The 17,775-nt window shown below is 41.6% G+C and overlaps 1 protein-coding gene across 1 annotated transcript in view; it reads right to left on the reverse strand.

Annotated features, from left to right (window-relative positions):
* Positions 1-602: 602 nt before the first annotated feature.
* Positions 603-17,775, reverse strand: part of gpr39 (G protein-coupled receptor 39) — a 38,631-nt gene continuing 21,458 nt past the window's right edge. Inside the window, exon 2 of the mRNA XM_041951398.1 lies at positions 603-1,096. Coding sequence (XP_041807332.1) covers positions 603-1,096 — 494 coding nt within the window. The remainder of the gene's footprint in view (positions 1,097-17,775) is intronic.

Below are 17,775 nucleotides of genomic sequence, written 5' to 3' on the forward strand. Positions count from 1 at the left end.
GGTGTTTGTGATGCTCAGAGAATTTTATTCATCGTGTTACAGCCATTTCTTTTGTAATGACCGTGTATGGGGACAAAGTCTTTTTGGGCCAGTGCACACCAAGTGACCTGCAACTGTGGCCAAAATCACCTTCAGCTCGGTGCTGGTCCTGAAGGCTTGTTGTTGACGCCACACATGTGCAGTTCTGCCCTTTGCAGTCAACAGGAAGGTATAATGTGCCACCTGCATGCTTATGAGTGCCCAGAAGCACACGATGCACATTAAAACACTGCTCCAGAGCACCGCTAGTGGTCAAAAACTCCACTGGGTACCTTTAACTTTAACTCAAGCTGTGGGGTTTCATGCTTAACTGAATATTTGAGCTTTGTATAACCATTTTCTGACCTGATGATGAGTTAAATGTCTCTTTGGGGAGACCCATCCAGCTTGCTATTGTGTCAAATTGTCGGCTGAGTTTGATCTGTCAGTGAAACTCCTGACTTTACACTTTGTACTGTGTTTACTGTGAATAAGAAATATCTCTGTTTGTTTCTGATGGCACAGCACAGGCACCCTTGGTTTGTTTTTACTGCTCACTGTGTTGCATTATATTATACAACACATTAGATTTCGGTCTCTGATGGTACATCTGTGTTTGCATTGAGAACTGACTCAGACTCTTCAGTCAGGCTGCGAGATGTTGACGCTATCCCCGAGTCAGTTTGCTTCTGAAAGGTTGTGAGGGTTGGAGGGGTTTTCTCCTGTGCAGGCGTGGGCTGGCTGTTCCTGTTGCGACGTAGAGACTTTATCAGCAGGGGCTGGAGGGAGCGTGCAGAGGCAGCGTTGGAGTTCTTCAGGGTCCGCTTGTTGATATGTTCGATGGTGAGGCGGCACCGCAGCACCTGGATGAAGACCTCCCTGAACTGTCTGGACGAGAGGTTGTAGAGGAACGGGTTGATGACGGAGCTGAGGTAGAAGAAGGTGTCGGCCACTGGGTGGAGAGTGACGTAGCTCCGGAAGTAGGAAGTGGTCCAGCGGGACTTGGGAACGGCAGCCATCATAAGACGACGAATCTGGTTGGGAAGCCAGCACACCATCAAGGATCCCACGATGAGACCTGAGGAAACATCAGAAACACAGAAGATGAAGACGAAGGGAACGCTGAAAAGGACAGCTGTGCAGGAACATGAATGGAGCAGGAGATGTTAGCTTAGCTTAGCATAAAGAATGGAAACGGGGGAAACAGCTAGCTTGAGCTTGATTCTGTCCAAAGGTAACAACATCTGCCTGCAAACACCTCTACAGCTGACTAATTAGCAGCTGTTAATTTGTTTAGTTTGTACAAATGCAAGAACTGTACTGTACTGAACTGGACTATTTCTAGTCCTTACAAGCTGTAAAACAAGTTGTCTTTTTTGTGATTTAACAAACAAGACATAACGTGCGAATTAGTGAGCGTTTGAACAGAGCCAGGCAAGCTGTTTGCACTGTTTCCAGTCTTTATTGCATCAAACTCGCAGCAATTAACTGAATAAAAGTGTGTTTATGTCAAACTACTCCTGAAAGGAAATAATACAAGACTGATCAAGGTTTTATTGGGAGGGTCGGGGTTATCCTGTGACTGTCTCTCAGCAACCAGAAGAAGAAGTCATGACATGTGATGGTCACACCGACGTCTGCATACAGTACTTGACGATGCAGTGCAGTTTGCTCGACCTGTTTGCTCAGCCTATGGGAGCAGAGCTGTATTTGGAGGGCTGATCATTGTACAATCAGTGTAAAACTGCCTGATAATGCTTCTGCTATATCATAGAAGTGGGAGAAGAAACAGGTGTGAAATCAATGTTCTCCTATCACTGAACAGCATTATCACTTCGTACACCAAGCATCAGTTCTCCAAGTTGTTTTCTCCTCCCAGACGACTTTAATTCAATCTTTAACAGGGCGCATGAACTTTTTGAAATTCTGAATCTTCTGCACAATGAATAGTTTGGTCCTGAAGTCTTGACATCAGTGTCCTCCAGACCGTCCTCAGACTGTCAGAGTCCGGTGATGCAGACCGTCTTTCCCTTTAGAGGTAAGAAGAATCAGATAAAATCATCATCAGGCTGATGTTTTATTCCTCCCAGTCTGTTTCTATTTCTGCAGGTGCTCCAAAAAATGACCAAAGCCCCCACATTGCACCTTTGAGCTATGCATTGTTGACCGCCTACTCACAAAAGTGGACCTCAGAGCGTTGACCTCCAGGAAACAGGACGCTGAGCCAAGCCGCTGACTTATCTCATCTGTCATGTCTGAGTCATGTGCTGCCTCTTTGGCGGGACCAACACATCCTTATTCTCTAATCTGGTGTTTATCCGATTCCCCTGCAGTGTTTTTAATGGGAATTACGCTGCAACCAAACAGCCTTTCAACATTCACAAAATCATCTGCTCACTTCCTGCTGTGGAACGCAGATATCAGCCCTTTTTATTTAGAATACGTCGTCCAAGACTGCTGAGAGAATTATTTCCTCCAGTGTCATGTGTGGAAAGAGAAAAACAAACGCGAGGAGCTCTCATCAGCAAGAGACAAATGTAGGCAGGTGATAAGAATCCCTCTTCACGTTTGTTCACACGTGGACAAGACTTACCTGCCTGTGTTTGTTATTAGTGACGGCACCTACAGAAGGATCTGGTTCAGGTGTTTCTATTCTGTTGGAAGCACTGATTCTCACTTTATGCTAATCTGAAGTGTCAACAGGCTTTGATCACTGCAGCTCATGTCTGAGTTGGTTTTTTTCAAAGATGCATGAGACGGTATTCCGGTCTGCAGTTACCGCTGACAACAGCAAGGACACGTCCTCAGTAATTCTGTGGAAATTTGGGGATTTTAGCAACTTAAGACGATAGTTTTAGACTGTATTGGCTCTACTTTATTGTTTCAAAAGTGCATAATAATACCAGGCAGATGTTGAGACTATCCACACTAGCAGCACAGCTCCATGGACTTGAACTGGTCCACCCCGCAAAGTATTTCAGCAACTATTTGATGGACTCCAATTAAAGTTTGCATAGACATTCACGATCCATAAAGGATCCTAATGACCCCTGACTTTTCCTCCAGATCTGCATGAAACCCTTCTCAACCGGACCAGCAATTTGTTCGACCAATCAGCACAGACCGCTGTCTGAGCTGCAGCGGTGGCTGTGACACACAGCTCATGGAGGCACCGAAGTCTTAGATTCAGTGTGACCTGATATCACTATCTTTTAATTCCACTGTGAATACTGTAGATTAAACCAGCCAACAGTATATAAAGTAGTTCAAATGAGCTCAACCTGAAACATCTGCAGCAGTAAATGCAGCATGAATGAAGCAGGAATATTAATCCACAAACATCAGAGATGATAGAAAAACACTAACAGGAACATTTTACTGCAACATGAATACTTTTACTCTTGATACTTAGAGCACATTTTGTTGATGCAGGACTTTTACTTACGTTCCGTTAAGGATCTAAATACTTCTTCCACCACTGTAGACAGGTTCCACATTTTCCACCCTCATTTTTACAATGCACTGTAGCCACATGACACCATGTGTAAACACAGCTGCAGTGTGGGGCCAGAGGCCAGTCCATCAGCCTGCCAACGTGACGCAGCCCCGCGAGCTGTTAGGAAAGATCGGCCCTGTTACCAGAGCGACGCATGCTGCTGCTGAGCAGGGTCACTCACCTCGCCATCGCAGGTTTGGGTTTGGCTCGATGGCTTTTTAACAATAGAAACAAGAGCTAAATGACAGAAAGACAACTCTCTGATTCTCTCTGAAACATCGTCTGCTCTGCTCCAACATGAACTTTCTGTGCTTTGGCATTAAAACAGTCAGCAAATTATTAATTACCAATTGAGGGCTTTTTGCGAGATTGCATTTATTTCCACTTTCCAGTACTTATTAATATGATCATATACACAACCGAAAATGTCTGCTGAAAATGAAGAAGCATCTGGAGAACTGTTTTATTGACAGATCTGACAAATGAGAAAATCTAGTGTGAAATATTGGCAAATATATTGTATGCAAGACCAGGTAGAGACCCTCAAAGGTTCCTGTCAGAACAGACAGATCACACACTCAAAATATACCATGAGGAAATGACCCTTAGGCTTGAAATATAAGTCTAAGTGCTTTTAGTTCTTTGTAGTGTTGATAAAAACAGAATAAAAATGCATTCTTGGATGCTCATTAAGACTAGCTGTACCATGCTGACCCCAAATCAATAAATCAAAAGAAATGCTTATTACTGCAGTTTAGAGCGGAGGGATCTTCATCAGTCAAATCAAAGATTGCGACAGAGAGAGAAAGAGACATTTAGTGTCTGGGACTACAGAGTAAAGTTTATGAAAATTGAGATGGAAAGGAGTCACGAGGACGAGAAGAGAGCGAAGTTGGAAAATGAACCAAGCGAGAATACAAACGCACGACGTGAGACGTGAAGAGAGACAGAAGAGAAGCGAATGAGCGGAGACAAACGGTGGCTGTGTTCAAGATAAAACTGCTTTAATCAGTGTTACCACGATTCATTTTTCCTTTAAAGTCTGATAGATCATTTAAGGCACAAGGTAATTGACAACATTGAACGAGTGGAAGTAAATGTCTTCTCAAAAACCCAAACACGTACTGACTGCGAGGCCCCTCCTGAATGTATGACTCGATAAGAATTTTCTTTAATGAAACAACAGCCATTATTTTAATGTCTGGATCTGACAGGAGGTAATGTTCAGGGTGTTATTTAGATTTAGAAATCCAAACGAAACCCGCAGTTTGGATGAAAACACCCTGCAAAGCACCACCGTGTCTTTCAGTTTGATGTGAAACTGCATGAAGTTTTTCTCTCTTGCTGCTTTCATGGTGTTTGAGGAACATTTACAGCCAGAGCAGAAAAAGCTGCAGCAGTGAACAACACGAAGTTGTAACTGAATATTCTGGTGGAAGTACTCACATACTTTAAAAGTAAAAGTGAAAGTACTAATACCACAGAGGAAAAATGCTCTGTGAAAGTGAAAAGTCCTGAATTGAAAATGTTACTTATGTAAAAGAACAGTATCTAAGTATAATCATTAAAATACACAAAGTACTCCCCATGTCCCCTGTGACTGTTATGCTATTAAATATTATATCTTTACATTATTATGACTCGTGCATTCATGTAAAAGCAGGATTTTACTACAGTTGGTTGAGCTGGAGCTTATTTTGAACTATTTTGTACAGAACTGCAACTAATGAGTATTTTCATTTTTGATGAATCTGCTGTGTATGTTATTTTTTTTTTAACAAAATAAAATCAATTTTAAGACCTCTTAAATTTAATTTGTAAAGTAACAAGTAACTAAAGATTTCAGATCAACGTAGTGAAGTAAAACCAATATTTCTCTCTGAATTGTCGTCTAGAAGTAGAGGCAGAAAGTGCATGAAAGAAAAATAAAGTAAAATAACCTCAAAATTATACTCATATAGAGTACTTGAGTAAATGTACTTAGCTACATGCCGCCACTGTCTCTTCGATGTCCCACCAGTTAAATGTGTTTGCTGTTGCCACCTCGTGTTCCAGCACTTCAAACACGTCAGTGACCGGACCGATGGGGAGGCTTGAGCTGAGGGCAGTTTTATTTAGAGCACGATGTCTCATATTCTCGTCCTGTTCAGACGCGATGTGGGAGGATGGAGCGTTGGGCTCTGGCATTTTAAAAACTTCACATCATTAAAGGTCAAGTTTTCAATTTTAAACCTGCATAATCTTTTATTTTAAACCCGTGACATTTCAGATACCAACAACGATTAGAATGACTCTCCAAAGTGAACTGCTGAACTGCCGACAACGCTGCACAGCTGGTAGCTTCTTTTTAGCCTCTTTTAGCGAACTGTTTTGGTTCAGTTGCATCAACACGGTACAGCTCGCCAGATACAATAAATTAATAATGTTTCCTAATTATGAGGAAAAGGTAAAAGCAGGTGGTGCTTTCAGAACTAGTTTTCTGTTGCAGATTAGTTCAAAAGATCATTTTTCACAGGAGTCATTGAGGACAAACCAGAGCTGAAAGGAGAAGAAATGTTTGTCCACTCCAGTGTCTGCTGGGTGTCAGGAAACAATGTTTGCTAACAGGTTAGCTGTCATATAATTACTATAATCTGTATTTACAGAGCACTTTGCACAGTGCTTCACGCAGGGAAACAACTTCACAACAGACAGATCTTAAAAATAATTTCTGCTTGAGTAGCAAGCAAATAAAAGGGCCATCAATAAAGATCAAGTAAAATCAGGAAAAGCTCGACAATAAAAGTCTGATTTAAGAGGCGATTTAAAAGAGGCCGCTGCTTCTGCAGACAAGCAGCTCGTTCTATCGCTTCAAGGCCCTGCCCCTGGACCACAGACCTTCAGGGGCCACCAAGGCCCCAGGGCTCACTGTGTGGCAATTAGCTTGTGCTAAATTGAATTTGGCTTCTTTTCAGTGCTCATTGTTTCATGGCCAGCAGTCTAAACCCCAAAGATATTTTATTAACATACAGAGAAAACCAAATCCTCAGATTTAAAAAAGTGTTTTTTTTTTGCTTAAAAAGTGATTCAGACGTTAACTGATTATCAAAAATGTTGCTGACTAATTTTCTGCTAGTTGACTACTTGCCAGATCAGCTTCATCGTTTCAGCTCTAATAAACACAATTGCCAGCACGGTTGGTAAAATCCACCACGACGGGCCCCCGTGGCTTATTTTTGGCCCAGACCCCCACAGCTGATCACTCCTGTCGTGCCGCCCATTAGTGGAACATTCAGCTTTTAAAACGTCTATTTTCTTAGACTGTGTGGGTCGTCGGCGAAAACTTGTCATCACTTATATACTTATAAATTACACTAACTGTCCAAAAGAAGATATTATCAATATCAGTCACTCCACTGATCCAGTTCCAGCGAAACTTAGAAGGATGATGCATTTGGCAATTAATTCTGGTGTTTAAAAATGTACAAAAAATTTAACAGCCCACTAAAATGTCAGTTAGAGGGACGGTGCAGCGTGTTACTGATTAGCCAAGGCTGTCTTTATTATTGGCGGTCTTACTCTGATCGGGGCAGCAGCTGGTGTCTGAAACGGCAGGATCTCTCTTTACGATGGATTTTTGTTGTTGTTGTTTGGTTCTACCTGTCGCGTCGGCTCGTTGATCACAGTTTAGGCGTTCGTCTGGAAAACTGCCACTGAGATCAGTAACGAGGAGGACAGTATGTGTGTGTGTTGTGTGTGTGTGTGTGTGTGTGTGGGCGCTCACTCCAGTTTTGAGTGTGTGTGAAGCACTTACATGTAGTTGATAAATCTTTATTATTATGATCATTATAACTCCACTCTTATACTGAATGCGCCTGCCTCACAACCTAAGCTGACGGTCTCATCAGTGATGTTCCCAAAGCTCACGCACACACACACACACACACACACACACACACACAGAAAGACTTACTGTCTCCCTGCCATGGGCAAAATATAAACTGTCTGCTAATTAGAGAGCAATTAAACAAGATTATTGGAACAATTAATTGTCTGTCTTTGGTGTAATTGGAGTGTGTGATGGAGCTTCATAGTGTCTGGTGCAGCACACAGTAGGGGTAAACAGGGTAAGTGAGCCGTTGCTTCAAGTGAACATAATTTACATTGTTAAGCATGTACTGAGAAGAGAAAGCAGACTAAATAAGCCCTTATAAAGTCAACGTGATCTGATGCAGATAAAAGTGTCACCTTTCCAATGTGAAGTTATAACCGTTAATGAAACACAGTTTGATGTAAACATATGCATATACTACAACCCTCTATGCAGCAGTTTTCGTTGTTAGTGGCAGGGTCCGCCATTGCCATGCAGGATTCTAGCTGTTTCAAACAGACGAGGGATTCACAGGAAAAGATTTGTCTATTTAATCCAGCATTACTGTTTGCAGTCTGATGTCAGCAGCCTCCCTGCTTTCTCCAGCCGCAGCACTGTAACTGCTTCACAAAATGTGCTTGTCACAGAGTTTAGCAGTTAGCTTACTCAGCGACAGCAATGGCTCATCAAAAATGCACATGTGTAATAAGCTTCTGAGGCAAACAAGCTGTGCAGGTTTCCCCTTAGATAGTCCTTGCATTGTACAACACTGCACTACAACAGAAGCCGCTGTTTAATTAGACTAATGGCTGCTGACGATGTCCAGGTGTGAGCAGTGCTTCCTGTTTGGACCTGTTTTTCCAATGAACCGGGATGCTAAAATTTAAGAAGCTGGAAGCCATTAGCATTGCTGTTAGCAAGACCAGCCCGTTTAGAGATTTTGCACCTTTAAGTTGCACGTATTCCCTGCCCTGGGATGGGACATGTTGTGTCGAATGACCACAACAATCCTTCAGCCTTCTGGTGGGAATAATTAATTAATATTTGATCTGAATTGTTTTAAAATATATTAATCCATGTGGAGTTCCCTGGCTGTGCAGCTGTCCAGACACACTTTCAAACTGAGGAGGCTGAACACTAAAAAAAAAAAGGATTCCAACCGGGTAAACATCTCCCACCAAACAGTCTGTGTCCAAACCTGATTATGACACAAAGCTCCTTGTAATGGGATCAATATTCAACAGCACCAGCACAGACTGTGAATTCACTTTGAAAACTTTGCAGCTGATTCACTCCTTCATACCACACACCTGCACTGCTATGGGCTGCATGAACCTGCACATGAATGTTCAGCAGGGGCTTTTATGAATGAATTTCTTTCATAACTCAGGGAGGAGCTTTTCAAAAAGGCGGCATCACCACATCATCGATGCCCATCACTTCAATGATTGGAAACGGCCTCGATTCCAGCTGAATATTATAGTGAAATATTTCCTGCAGTGTTTATGGACACCACCTGACTGAAGGCTGAATCTCGTCTGTAGAGTAGACTGATATAGCCGTCTTGATTGCACATTTATTTAAAACATGTCATATCTATACAGTTATCAAAATGAAAAGTGTTAATGATGGAGAAAGATGAGCGTGTGATGAAATCATTCAGGTTTGCATGATGAGGGGAAAATTAAGGAATCTTCAGTCGTTTGCATGATTATGCAACAGATTTCACGCTCAGAAAGATGTCTGCATCAGTATGTGATTTATGTAGTAAGAGCCAAGAAAATATACTTATTAGCTCTCTTAATGCAAAGCAAAGTATGTGTATGTGTAGTTTACATCGCCAAACTGAAGTTGTCACCATATTGATCTTGTATAATTTCGATTTCTGAAATATCTAGTTTAGTCCAAACAGAGCCTTACAAAATTTTGTAAAAAGCTATCAGTTGCTGATATAACTGAACGTGGGAGTGTGTATATAATGTCCTATTATTGTCATTATCATGCTTATACACTTTGCCTGCTGTAACTACTGGTGCCACCATTTTTGGAGGGTAGCACAGTAGCTGTCACCAGTCATTAGTCATCTATCAATCGTTGATCCTAGGAAATGTATAAGGTACACGTGCAAGACCAATGCACGCATAAAGAGCGCTATAATCTACCAGCATCTAGCAAAATGAAACAACGTTAGCATTCAAGAGGCCGTGTGGCTAGCTTGCCGGACTGAGCGCACTGAGCAGCAGCCTTTTCAGCTATACTGACAAAGCTGAAACTAACTTTAGTCATAAAACTAGCCTACACTAGCAACAGGATACATTGTTAATCTTCAATATACTCTACTATCACTGTATAAGTTAGTTAATTTAAACACAAGATACTTGTGCTCAAAAAGAGGATTCATTCTCAGTGAAGAACCTTGGAGCTCTAATCTGCCTCTATACCTGCCAAAGAGCAGTGATTCCTAACACGTCTCTGGGGGTCATCAGGTGGAAACCTCCCTTCAACAGTGTTTCGCCTACTTAGTCCCACTACACCTCCAGGAGGTTAGGCAGTGAACTCCGGCGTCCCAGAGTCACCCCCCCTAGTGCCAGTTCACACTGCTCCTACACAATCCAAACAGCACCGCCACATTCAACTGACCCAGAGATGCTCCAGGTAGTGGCCAGTACCGATGCTACCATTTAACTATTGCTAATGCTAATGCTAACCGCTAGGAAGAACAGAAGAAGACAATACAGTTCCGATGCTACCATTTAGCTAATGTTACGTGCTAACCGCTACCTGCTAAGAGGAACAGAAGAAGACAATAAAGCTAGATTCACCTATACTGTTAATGTTAATTGCTAGCTACCAATACTAACTGCTAAGATACTATCATACTACCACCGCTTTAGCTATTAGCTGCTACAATGCTACCACAGGCCTAGATGCCACATGTAACTGCCGATTGCCACACTACCATCATCTACCCCTGCCTCTCACCAACTGCACCAAGAAAAAGCGCGGTGGGAATACAAACCCTGGTTCGGGTAGGGGATAGAAAATAAAGAGGTAGAGTCAAAAGATGGAAGTAGGGATTGGATACAGACCCTTGTTCGGGTAGGGGGTGGAAAATTTAGAGGGTGCTGAAGGTGGAGGCCTAAACCACAGACTAGATTTAACAGCCTCTTCTAACATTTCCTTCAAGAAGCAGCAAACCCTACCATTTCCTTCAAAAAGCAAACAGAGCAGGAAAACAAACCCTAACATTTCCTTCAAGAAGCAAACAAAACAGGAAAACAACCAAAAAGATCAAAAAACAAGCCAACTCTGTATCTTACCACGCAAACTCACCTGAACAGGCCGCATGGTCCCAAAGAGAGACTCTAGCTGGCCACACCCCCACCTTATCTAAACTTCCTGGTTCTCTTCCTATTGACAGAGCGAGAAGATGGGGCGGGGAAAGCAGACTCACTGTATAAACTGTTGTGACAGGAGTTAAAATGTTTAATCTGGCAAGCTAACACATAAAAAGTCAACTAGCTTATGCTATTTAACAGTTAGCAGACACCGTGCTCCTGTCTTCAAGTGCATGATGCTTGTCTTCAACACAATAAAAATCTGTCTTTATTCTGTTATCTTGTACATTTGTTTGACTTAATGTTGCTTTTCTCATAATGTCACAAAAACTCAAATCTGGTGATAGCTAGCTTTGTTTGTGTTAGCTTGCTAGCTATCGGTGTTTCAGGTAAGCTAGCAGGCCACACAATCCTTCACTATGGCTCACACACACAGAGATTTATCCAAAGCACTTTGCAGGTTTTTTCACTCATTCATCCATTCACAGACACACTCACACCTGATAACAGCGAGTAATCTGGACCGGAGGAGGTGGAAGCTCCTGCTCTACCCCCCGAGCCACAGCCCCCCCCTGCCATTATCGTGTTAGGAAATTTGGAAAAGTGATGAGGATAATGAGAAACGTTGCAGGGGGAAAATACAAAGGCCTAGATAAGTGATTAAATGTGTGCCAAGACTAAAAAACAGAAAAGTAAGACATTGAAAGATAAAATGAGCCAGTGGGAGATAAAAATGCAGAAACACATCTTTAATTTAAATCAGCTGATTTGTGGTAAAGGGAATGATTTTGAGATTGAAGTATAAAGCTTTATTTTTCTTTTTACACTCCATTTTGATTAATTATTGATGCATTTAACTGTTCTTTTGTCTAATTACCTTTTGCAATATTTTCTCAGTTTTTCGGGCTCATGACTAACTGAATATTCGCGTTTTTAATCACTCAACATGCAAACCACTGTACCGGTGAAGGAAATGAAAAGAGAAAACCAACACCATGCAGAACACTGACACGAGAAAGTAATCTCGAAGCCGCTTTATTGATCTGGTTAGATTTCCTCATCAAACATTGGATGAAGTTTTACCGAAAGTCTGTCCTGTGGATAATAAGCAACTGTGATGAAGGCAAACATTGTCAAAGCCGATGACAGCAAGTACAAATATCCCTTGAACCCACACACACTGTCAGAAGAGAGTAGACAGAAGCACTGTGGATAATTTACACCCACAAAGAGAATAAAAGAGCTTTTTGTAGATTGCAATTTTGGCAAATCAACTGCATAATAATGAGTTTTTGAGTTGCCAGTTGGTTGGGTTTAACTAGCGGGCCAACTGATTGTGCCAGGTAGACATCAATCACAGAAAAACATCCAAACAAGTCAAGAACTGCCTGATAATTCTTTTAATTTTCTGGCATGGATTGTGCTGTCCGTCATGGGAAACACCCGTCCGGAGGGTTAAATTAAACCCTGCAGAGTGATTGCAATTGTTTTTGACAAAAGGTCAATTAAGGTTTCTTCCTGCTCTCTGACAACTGTATTGAATTTATTACATCTTATCCACGAAAGCCTCTCAGACTGGGAAAATCTAAAGTCATTTGTGAGTCTGTCACGAACAAATAGAGTGATTTCCTCCCCCACTGCAAATGGAGGAAGAGCCGACTGTTTGTAACGTTGGACTGAAATCCAGGAAGAGTGTGAACGAATTAATTTCAAGGCTAATAGAAGATCCTCAGTCATTAAAGCACTTGAACAACTTGAGTAAGCCACACAGGAATATTATGGATTTATTTTAGAGGAGATTTTCTCATGGAGACATGGGTGCCTGCTGATAGATAATCCTGCTCTGGAGACTCGTGTTTGTTTACTTAAAAAAACAAGGATGCTGTGGAAAATGCACTGGATCAGAGCTGTGCTCTAATTCTGATGCAGGTCATTTTCTTCACTCATGGTGCTTCTTCATACACCTTTTTTATGAACTTTTCCTATTCATTTCTAAAGGTGCAAAAGAAAAACACTTTGCGAACGAATAAAGCTTCACGAAACTTGAATTAAACTTTCACTCAGACTGTAACCTTCTGCAAAATAACACATGAACTAAACATAAATGTCATTTTTCTATTATGTTTTTGATATTATTTTCCGTTTTAGAGGTTTGGCTGATGGTCTTTTAATGAAGTCCCCTTGTTCTGCAGTGGTTTAATAATAATAATAATAATAATAATACATTTAATTTCTAGTGCACTTTTCATCGGCACGATCTCAAAGTGCTACAAAGTTAAAAAGTTAGACAAAAAAAAAGAAAAAAAAAGTTGAAGCAGTGCTCAATAAAAACAATAAACAGGTTAAAATCAGTTCATAATCAACATTCATCGGCCTTTCTGAATAAAAACGTTTTCAGGCCTGATTTAAAAGAGTCGAGGCTCTGAATAGCCCTCAGCTGTTCGAGAGGCGTGGTGCGGCCGAGCAAAAGGCTCCGTCTCCCATGGTGGAGAGCCTGGTGCTGGGGGTGTTAGTGGATCTGAGAGTGCGGGTGGTGGGCTGTAGGGTCAGGAGTTCTTGGAGGTATGTGGGTGCAAGTCCATGGATGCATTTATAGGTGAGTAGCAAGATTTTATAATTGATCCGGGATGAAACAGGGAGCCAGTGCAGTGATTTAAGGGTGGGGGTGATGTGCACGTATTTACGGGCTCTCATCAGGACCCCGGCGGCGCTGTTTTGGATGTGCTGCAGCTTCTGGATGGTTTTGCCAGGTATCCCGATGAAGAGCCCGTTATAGTCCAGCCTTGTGGAGATGAATGCACGGACCAGTCGTTCTGCTGCTGGGAGGAAACAGGAAGCGGATTCTTGAGTCCCATCGAAAAGTCGCTGGTTCACACTGTTTCCTCCTTTTCCACCTTTTCTACTACACGAGTCCTAATTCCCTCAGCTGCTGGACGGCTTTGTCACTTGTCATTTTTGGGAATCAAACAGATGTCCAGTGAAAACCGAGTATCTCTGTGTTTGTCCTACAATATAAAACAATTCAGATTAATAGCAGAAATACTCTAAAATCTGTACCCCGCTAGGGTGACAGGAAAACTTTGAACTGCTGATGTTCACAAAAATAATGCTTTAAAAATAAATTCTTGCCTGACTTTTGATCAAATCAGTCGTGCAAAGTTGCACCTGAATATCAAATTAAATGTTTTGACTTTCAGACCGCGCAGGTTAAACAACTTTTTGCGATCATTAATGGGATTCAGGACGATTGGGATATTGTGTCCTGTTGCGCTGCTGTAGTTGGAGCAGCTAAATGCTTGCAGAGCATCTGGTGGTGGTGGTGGTTTCATAATCTCATAATTAATCTTTTTATGTATGCAGATGATGTGGCTACATTTTCCGCCTGCAGAGCTGCTCTGCAACATCTGCTGTGTTTAAGCTCTCAATGTGATGCTGCTCTGACTGACATTAGCGTTCACGCTGAACAAAGCAATCCGATGGAAAGTGGCTGGGATGTATTTCCAGAGCTCCACGTTTTAGCAGCGGTGTGATTGCAGTGAGCAGTGAGGTCAAATATCTTGTCAGTGATGTCGTAAATGGTATGATAATAGTCAGATTTGTGCTTAGTACTCTCACATGAACTTACATGAAGGTGTGTCTGTTCACTGTCTGCTCCTGTCCACTGTGATCATTGTGCACAGACAGGCACTGACAATGATGCCATGAGGATGTTGTGTGCGCCAAGATTTTATATTACTGCTGGTCATAAGTTCTCCAGCAGAAGTGTACCCTCATGGCAGACACTGATAAGTAATCTCATGTATGGATGGATGAGTACAGTACAGGGAGAATAAAGCAACAGCTGGACAAAGGATGGACAGATGGCCAGAGGACAACGTGGATTTTCCGCTGAGGTTTCCTTTCACAGTGTGATAACATAGTCTGCGGACAAAAATCTATTCAACTTTCACTCCACTTTTTTACCCTCCTCATGAGAGATTTATAAAACTGTGTTTGGTACAACGATGAAGCACGTCTGAACACCAAAGGCAGGAGGCCGAGACGAATCCACGATGCCGGCAAAGTGTTCTCAAAACCCGACTCAAGACAAAGACCAGCAGGAAGCACTTCAGCTCTGGTAACACTTCACTGGATTTGATTACTTTAAAAGAGTGCAGCACTAAGTGTGCTCATAACGCCACATCCCCACACACACCTCACACAAGCCTGCATCAATCACAGTAATGCAGCGGAGGATTCCAGACTGAAGCAGATGCTGGTTTTTCCCCTGATTAAGTGAAGGTATCATAACAGTGCTTCATTTACTGGGTGAGCAGAGCAACAAAGAGCAGGCTGAACACAGGGTCTCAGTTTTCTCTTTCTTTTCATCAGACTGCTGTGAAAAAACATCTTGGCACAATAGCTGGCTTTGGAAACAAGTGATGTGGGACTGGAGCTGCCTTTTATCAGGTGTTACACCTGCAGGGAAGGACGAAGAAAAAACATTCAGGACAAAAATAGACCTTCACCTTCATCTCCTCAGCTCAACTTTATCATTATTACTGAGCAGTGAAAGTCAGAATATCTCTGAGATCTCTGATATTTATTCAGTCTGTCTCTTGTTAAGTCTCCAATAGTAAATCACCGGAGCACCCACTGAATGAACACAGATATTTGATTTATTTTCAATATATTTCTGAGGCCATTTATTGGCCAGTGCTTTCGCTTAACTGATGTGACTTAACCGAATTTGAATAATTATGATTATGTCTGAGGCCTGGTTCACACTCGACATTTCAGGTTTCTTTCATCTGGATAAAACCCAGAAGATATTTAAGACACCTTAATTTACACGTGGCCACATATATGCACCTGGAACTTGAACCTGAAAACCCAAAAATCACCAAATTTGGTGGCAGTTTTCAAAACAGTAGTCAAACAGTAGTATGCGTCAGTGGACTGGACTGGATTTGGACTTTGGTATAAACGATTACTTTGCTAATTAAAGTGTACTTTAATTTCACTTCATTTGAAGTATATTTAAGTATATTTCCAACACATTGGTGACATAATACAATTGTACTGCGAGTGTGTTTTAAATGCTGATGAATCCTGATTTTCACTGGTGGACTTGTTTGCAAAACTTGAAGTTAACATGCTATTTACACTTCAAGTATACTCAAATGTTACTTCAGTGTACTCAAGGATTACTTGAGTACACTGAAGTATACTTGAAGGTGACAAAAATAGTACAAAGTGCATTCTTCACAAAGTATAATTGAAGTATAATATTTTCACCAGGGAATGCACGTGAAGTTGTTTGGTAACTACCAAAAACATAAAAAGAAGCTGACCTCTGCATCAGTTTATTATAACAACAGTTTAGCTAATGTTAAAGTCCATAAAGTGCAGGCTCGTGTTTGCAGGCTCTAACTCACACTGACACTCATCCATACAGATCATTCAGTGGTTGAACTGGAAGAACAGATAGCTTTCTGACGTAGTTGAATTGAAGATTACAGATGCATTTACACCTTTTCAACATCTGTCTTAAATACCTCTCAAACCTCCTTCAGAGGTGGTTTGAACAATCAGCTTTCAGTCCATCTTGAACGCCTCTTGGACACTTTCACACTCAGCTCCTTTGGGATCAGACCTGATTCGCCCAAGATGCATGAAGTGACTACGTGTAAATTGAGTGTTAGGCCCTACTTCAAATTTTCTCTCACGTTAACACTAAAGTGAGTCCACTGATTTCTGTCATATGACTCCAGAGACCCTCGGTAAGAAAAGCATGAAAGAAAGTGCGTTTGAGTGTGTCTTGTTTGCATTACCTGCTGACGCTGAGAATGTACTTTGGTATTAACAGTCCTATCTGAGACGACAGTGCACATTGTTCTTATTCACTATAATAAATTAACATGCTAACGCTACAGGAACAACCACTGGTACTGATTATACTCCTGTCTGTTTAATGATGGAGTGCATTAGAGGTGCACAAGGGTTGGGTTGTTCTTGCAGCCGGCCATCTGTTATCTCACTGCAGTAATAATGTTATGGTGCCTTTTAACCTCCTTTTGAAGGACTAATTTTTCTTCTCACAGTTTTTAGTTTTATCAAAGGGAGAATAATCCAACCCAGTAGCTTTGAGCTGTTAATTTCATCCGGGCACATCCTCTGCACAGCTTCAGTTTTATGAGCGGTTCGAAAATAATTTAGGAATAAACGTGGTAATTGCTGTTCAGCCTGATGAGCGCGATGTGATGGTGCTGGACAATATCACGGAGCTTGCTGCGACCGCTGCGCATCCAATCTCACAAGCAACCAAGAGCGGAGTTTAATTCTTAATTCTTCGTCTGCAAATGCAGAAGGCTTTTATTAAAGAGGCTTTGTGAGTGTGTCACACAACAGGAAACACTGGCATCATGACAGGAGTAGCGCTGCTGTGACTTCTGTTTGTAACAGAATTAGAATGATTTCAGAAGCAATCAAACAAATATCTGCATGAGCTTCCCAAAACATAAACTGAGTTGTACCTTCAGGATAAAATGACAGACTGCTGATAAAAGATTAGTATACAGGCAGGTAAACAAAGCAGCGAGTAAAAGTCCGATCCACATAATTAAAACCAGACGTTAGAAATAGATTGAGACGTTTTTTTGAAAAGTGCAGCCGGTAAAGAGAAAACTTTGATGAAACGACCTGATAAACGCTAAGATGATGGAGAAGCACAGTCGTGGTGTCGCCTCACTTGCTCGTTCATCTTGTTAGCAATCTGTGAGCGTGTCCGGTGTGAATACTCAGAGTAATATAATAAAAACTGTCAGAAAACATTTGATGCTGAGACATTGTTAATACATAACTTATGTTGTAATATCAACTTAATGTTAGCAATCAGTTAGCAGCAATGCTAGCCACCCCAGCATTGGTACTCCATCCCAAATGAAGTATTTTAAACTCAACTGATGACGCAGGACGTTCAGTGTTGATGTTAACTATCAGGGCCTAAAGTTTAAAGAACACATCCAACAATAACTATTATATTGTGTATTAGTTTGGACAGTATGTGCAGCCTCACAGCATGTCTGCAGTTT

Source organism: Chelmon rostratus, chromosome 13, assembly GCF_017976325.1.
Source record: "Chelmon rostratus isolate fCheRos1 chromosome 13, fCheRos1.pri, whole genome shotgun sequence".
Classification (NCBI taxonomy): domain Eukaryota; kingdom Metazoa; phylum Chordata; class Actinopteri; order Chaetodontiformes; family Chaetodontidae; genus Chelmon; species Chelmon rostratus.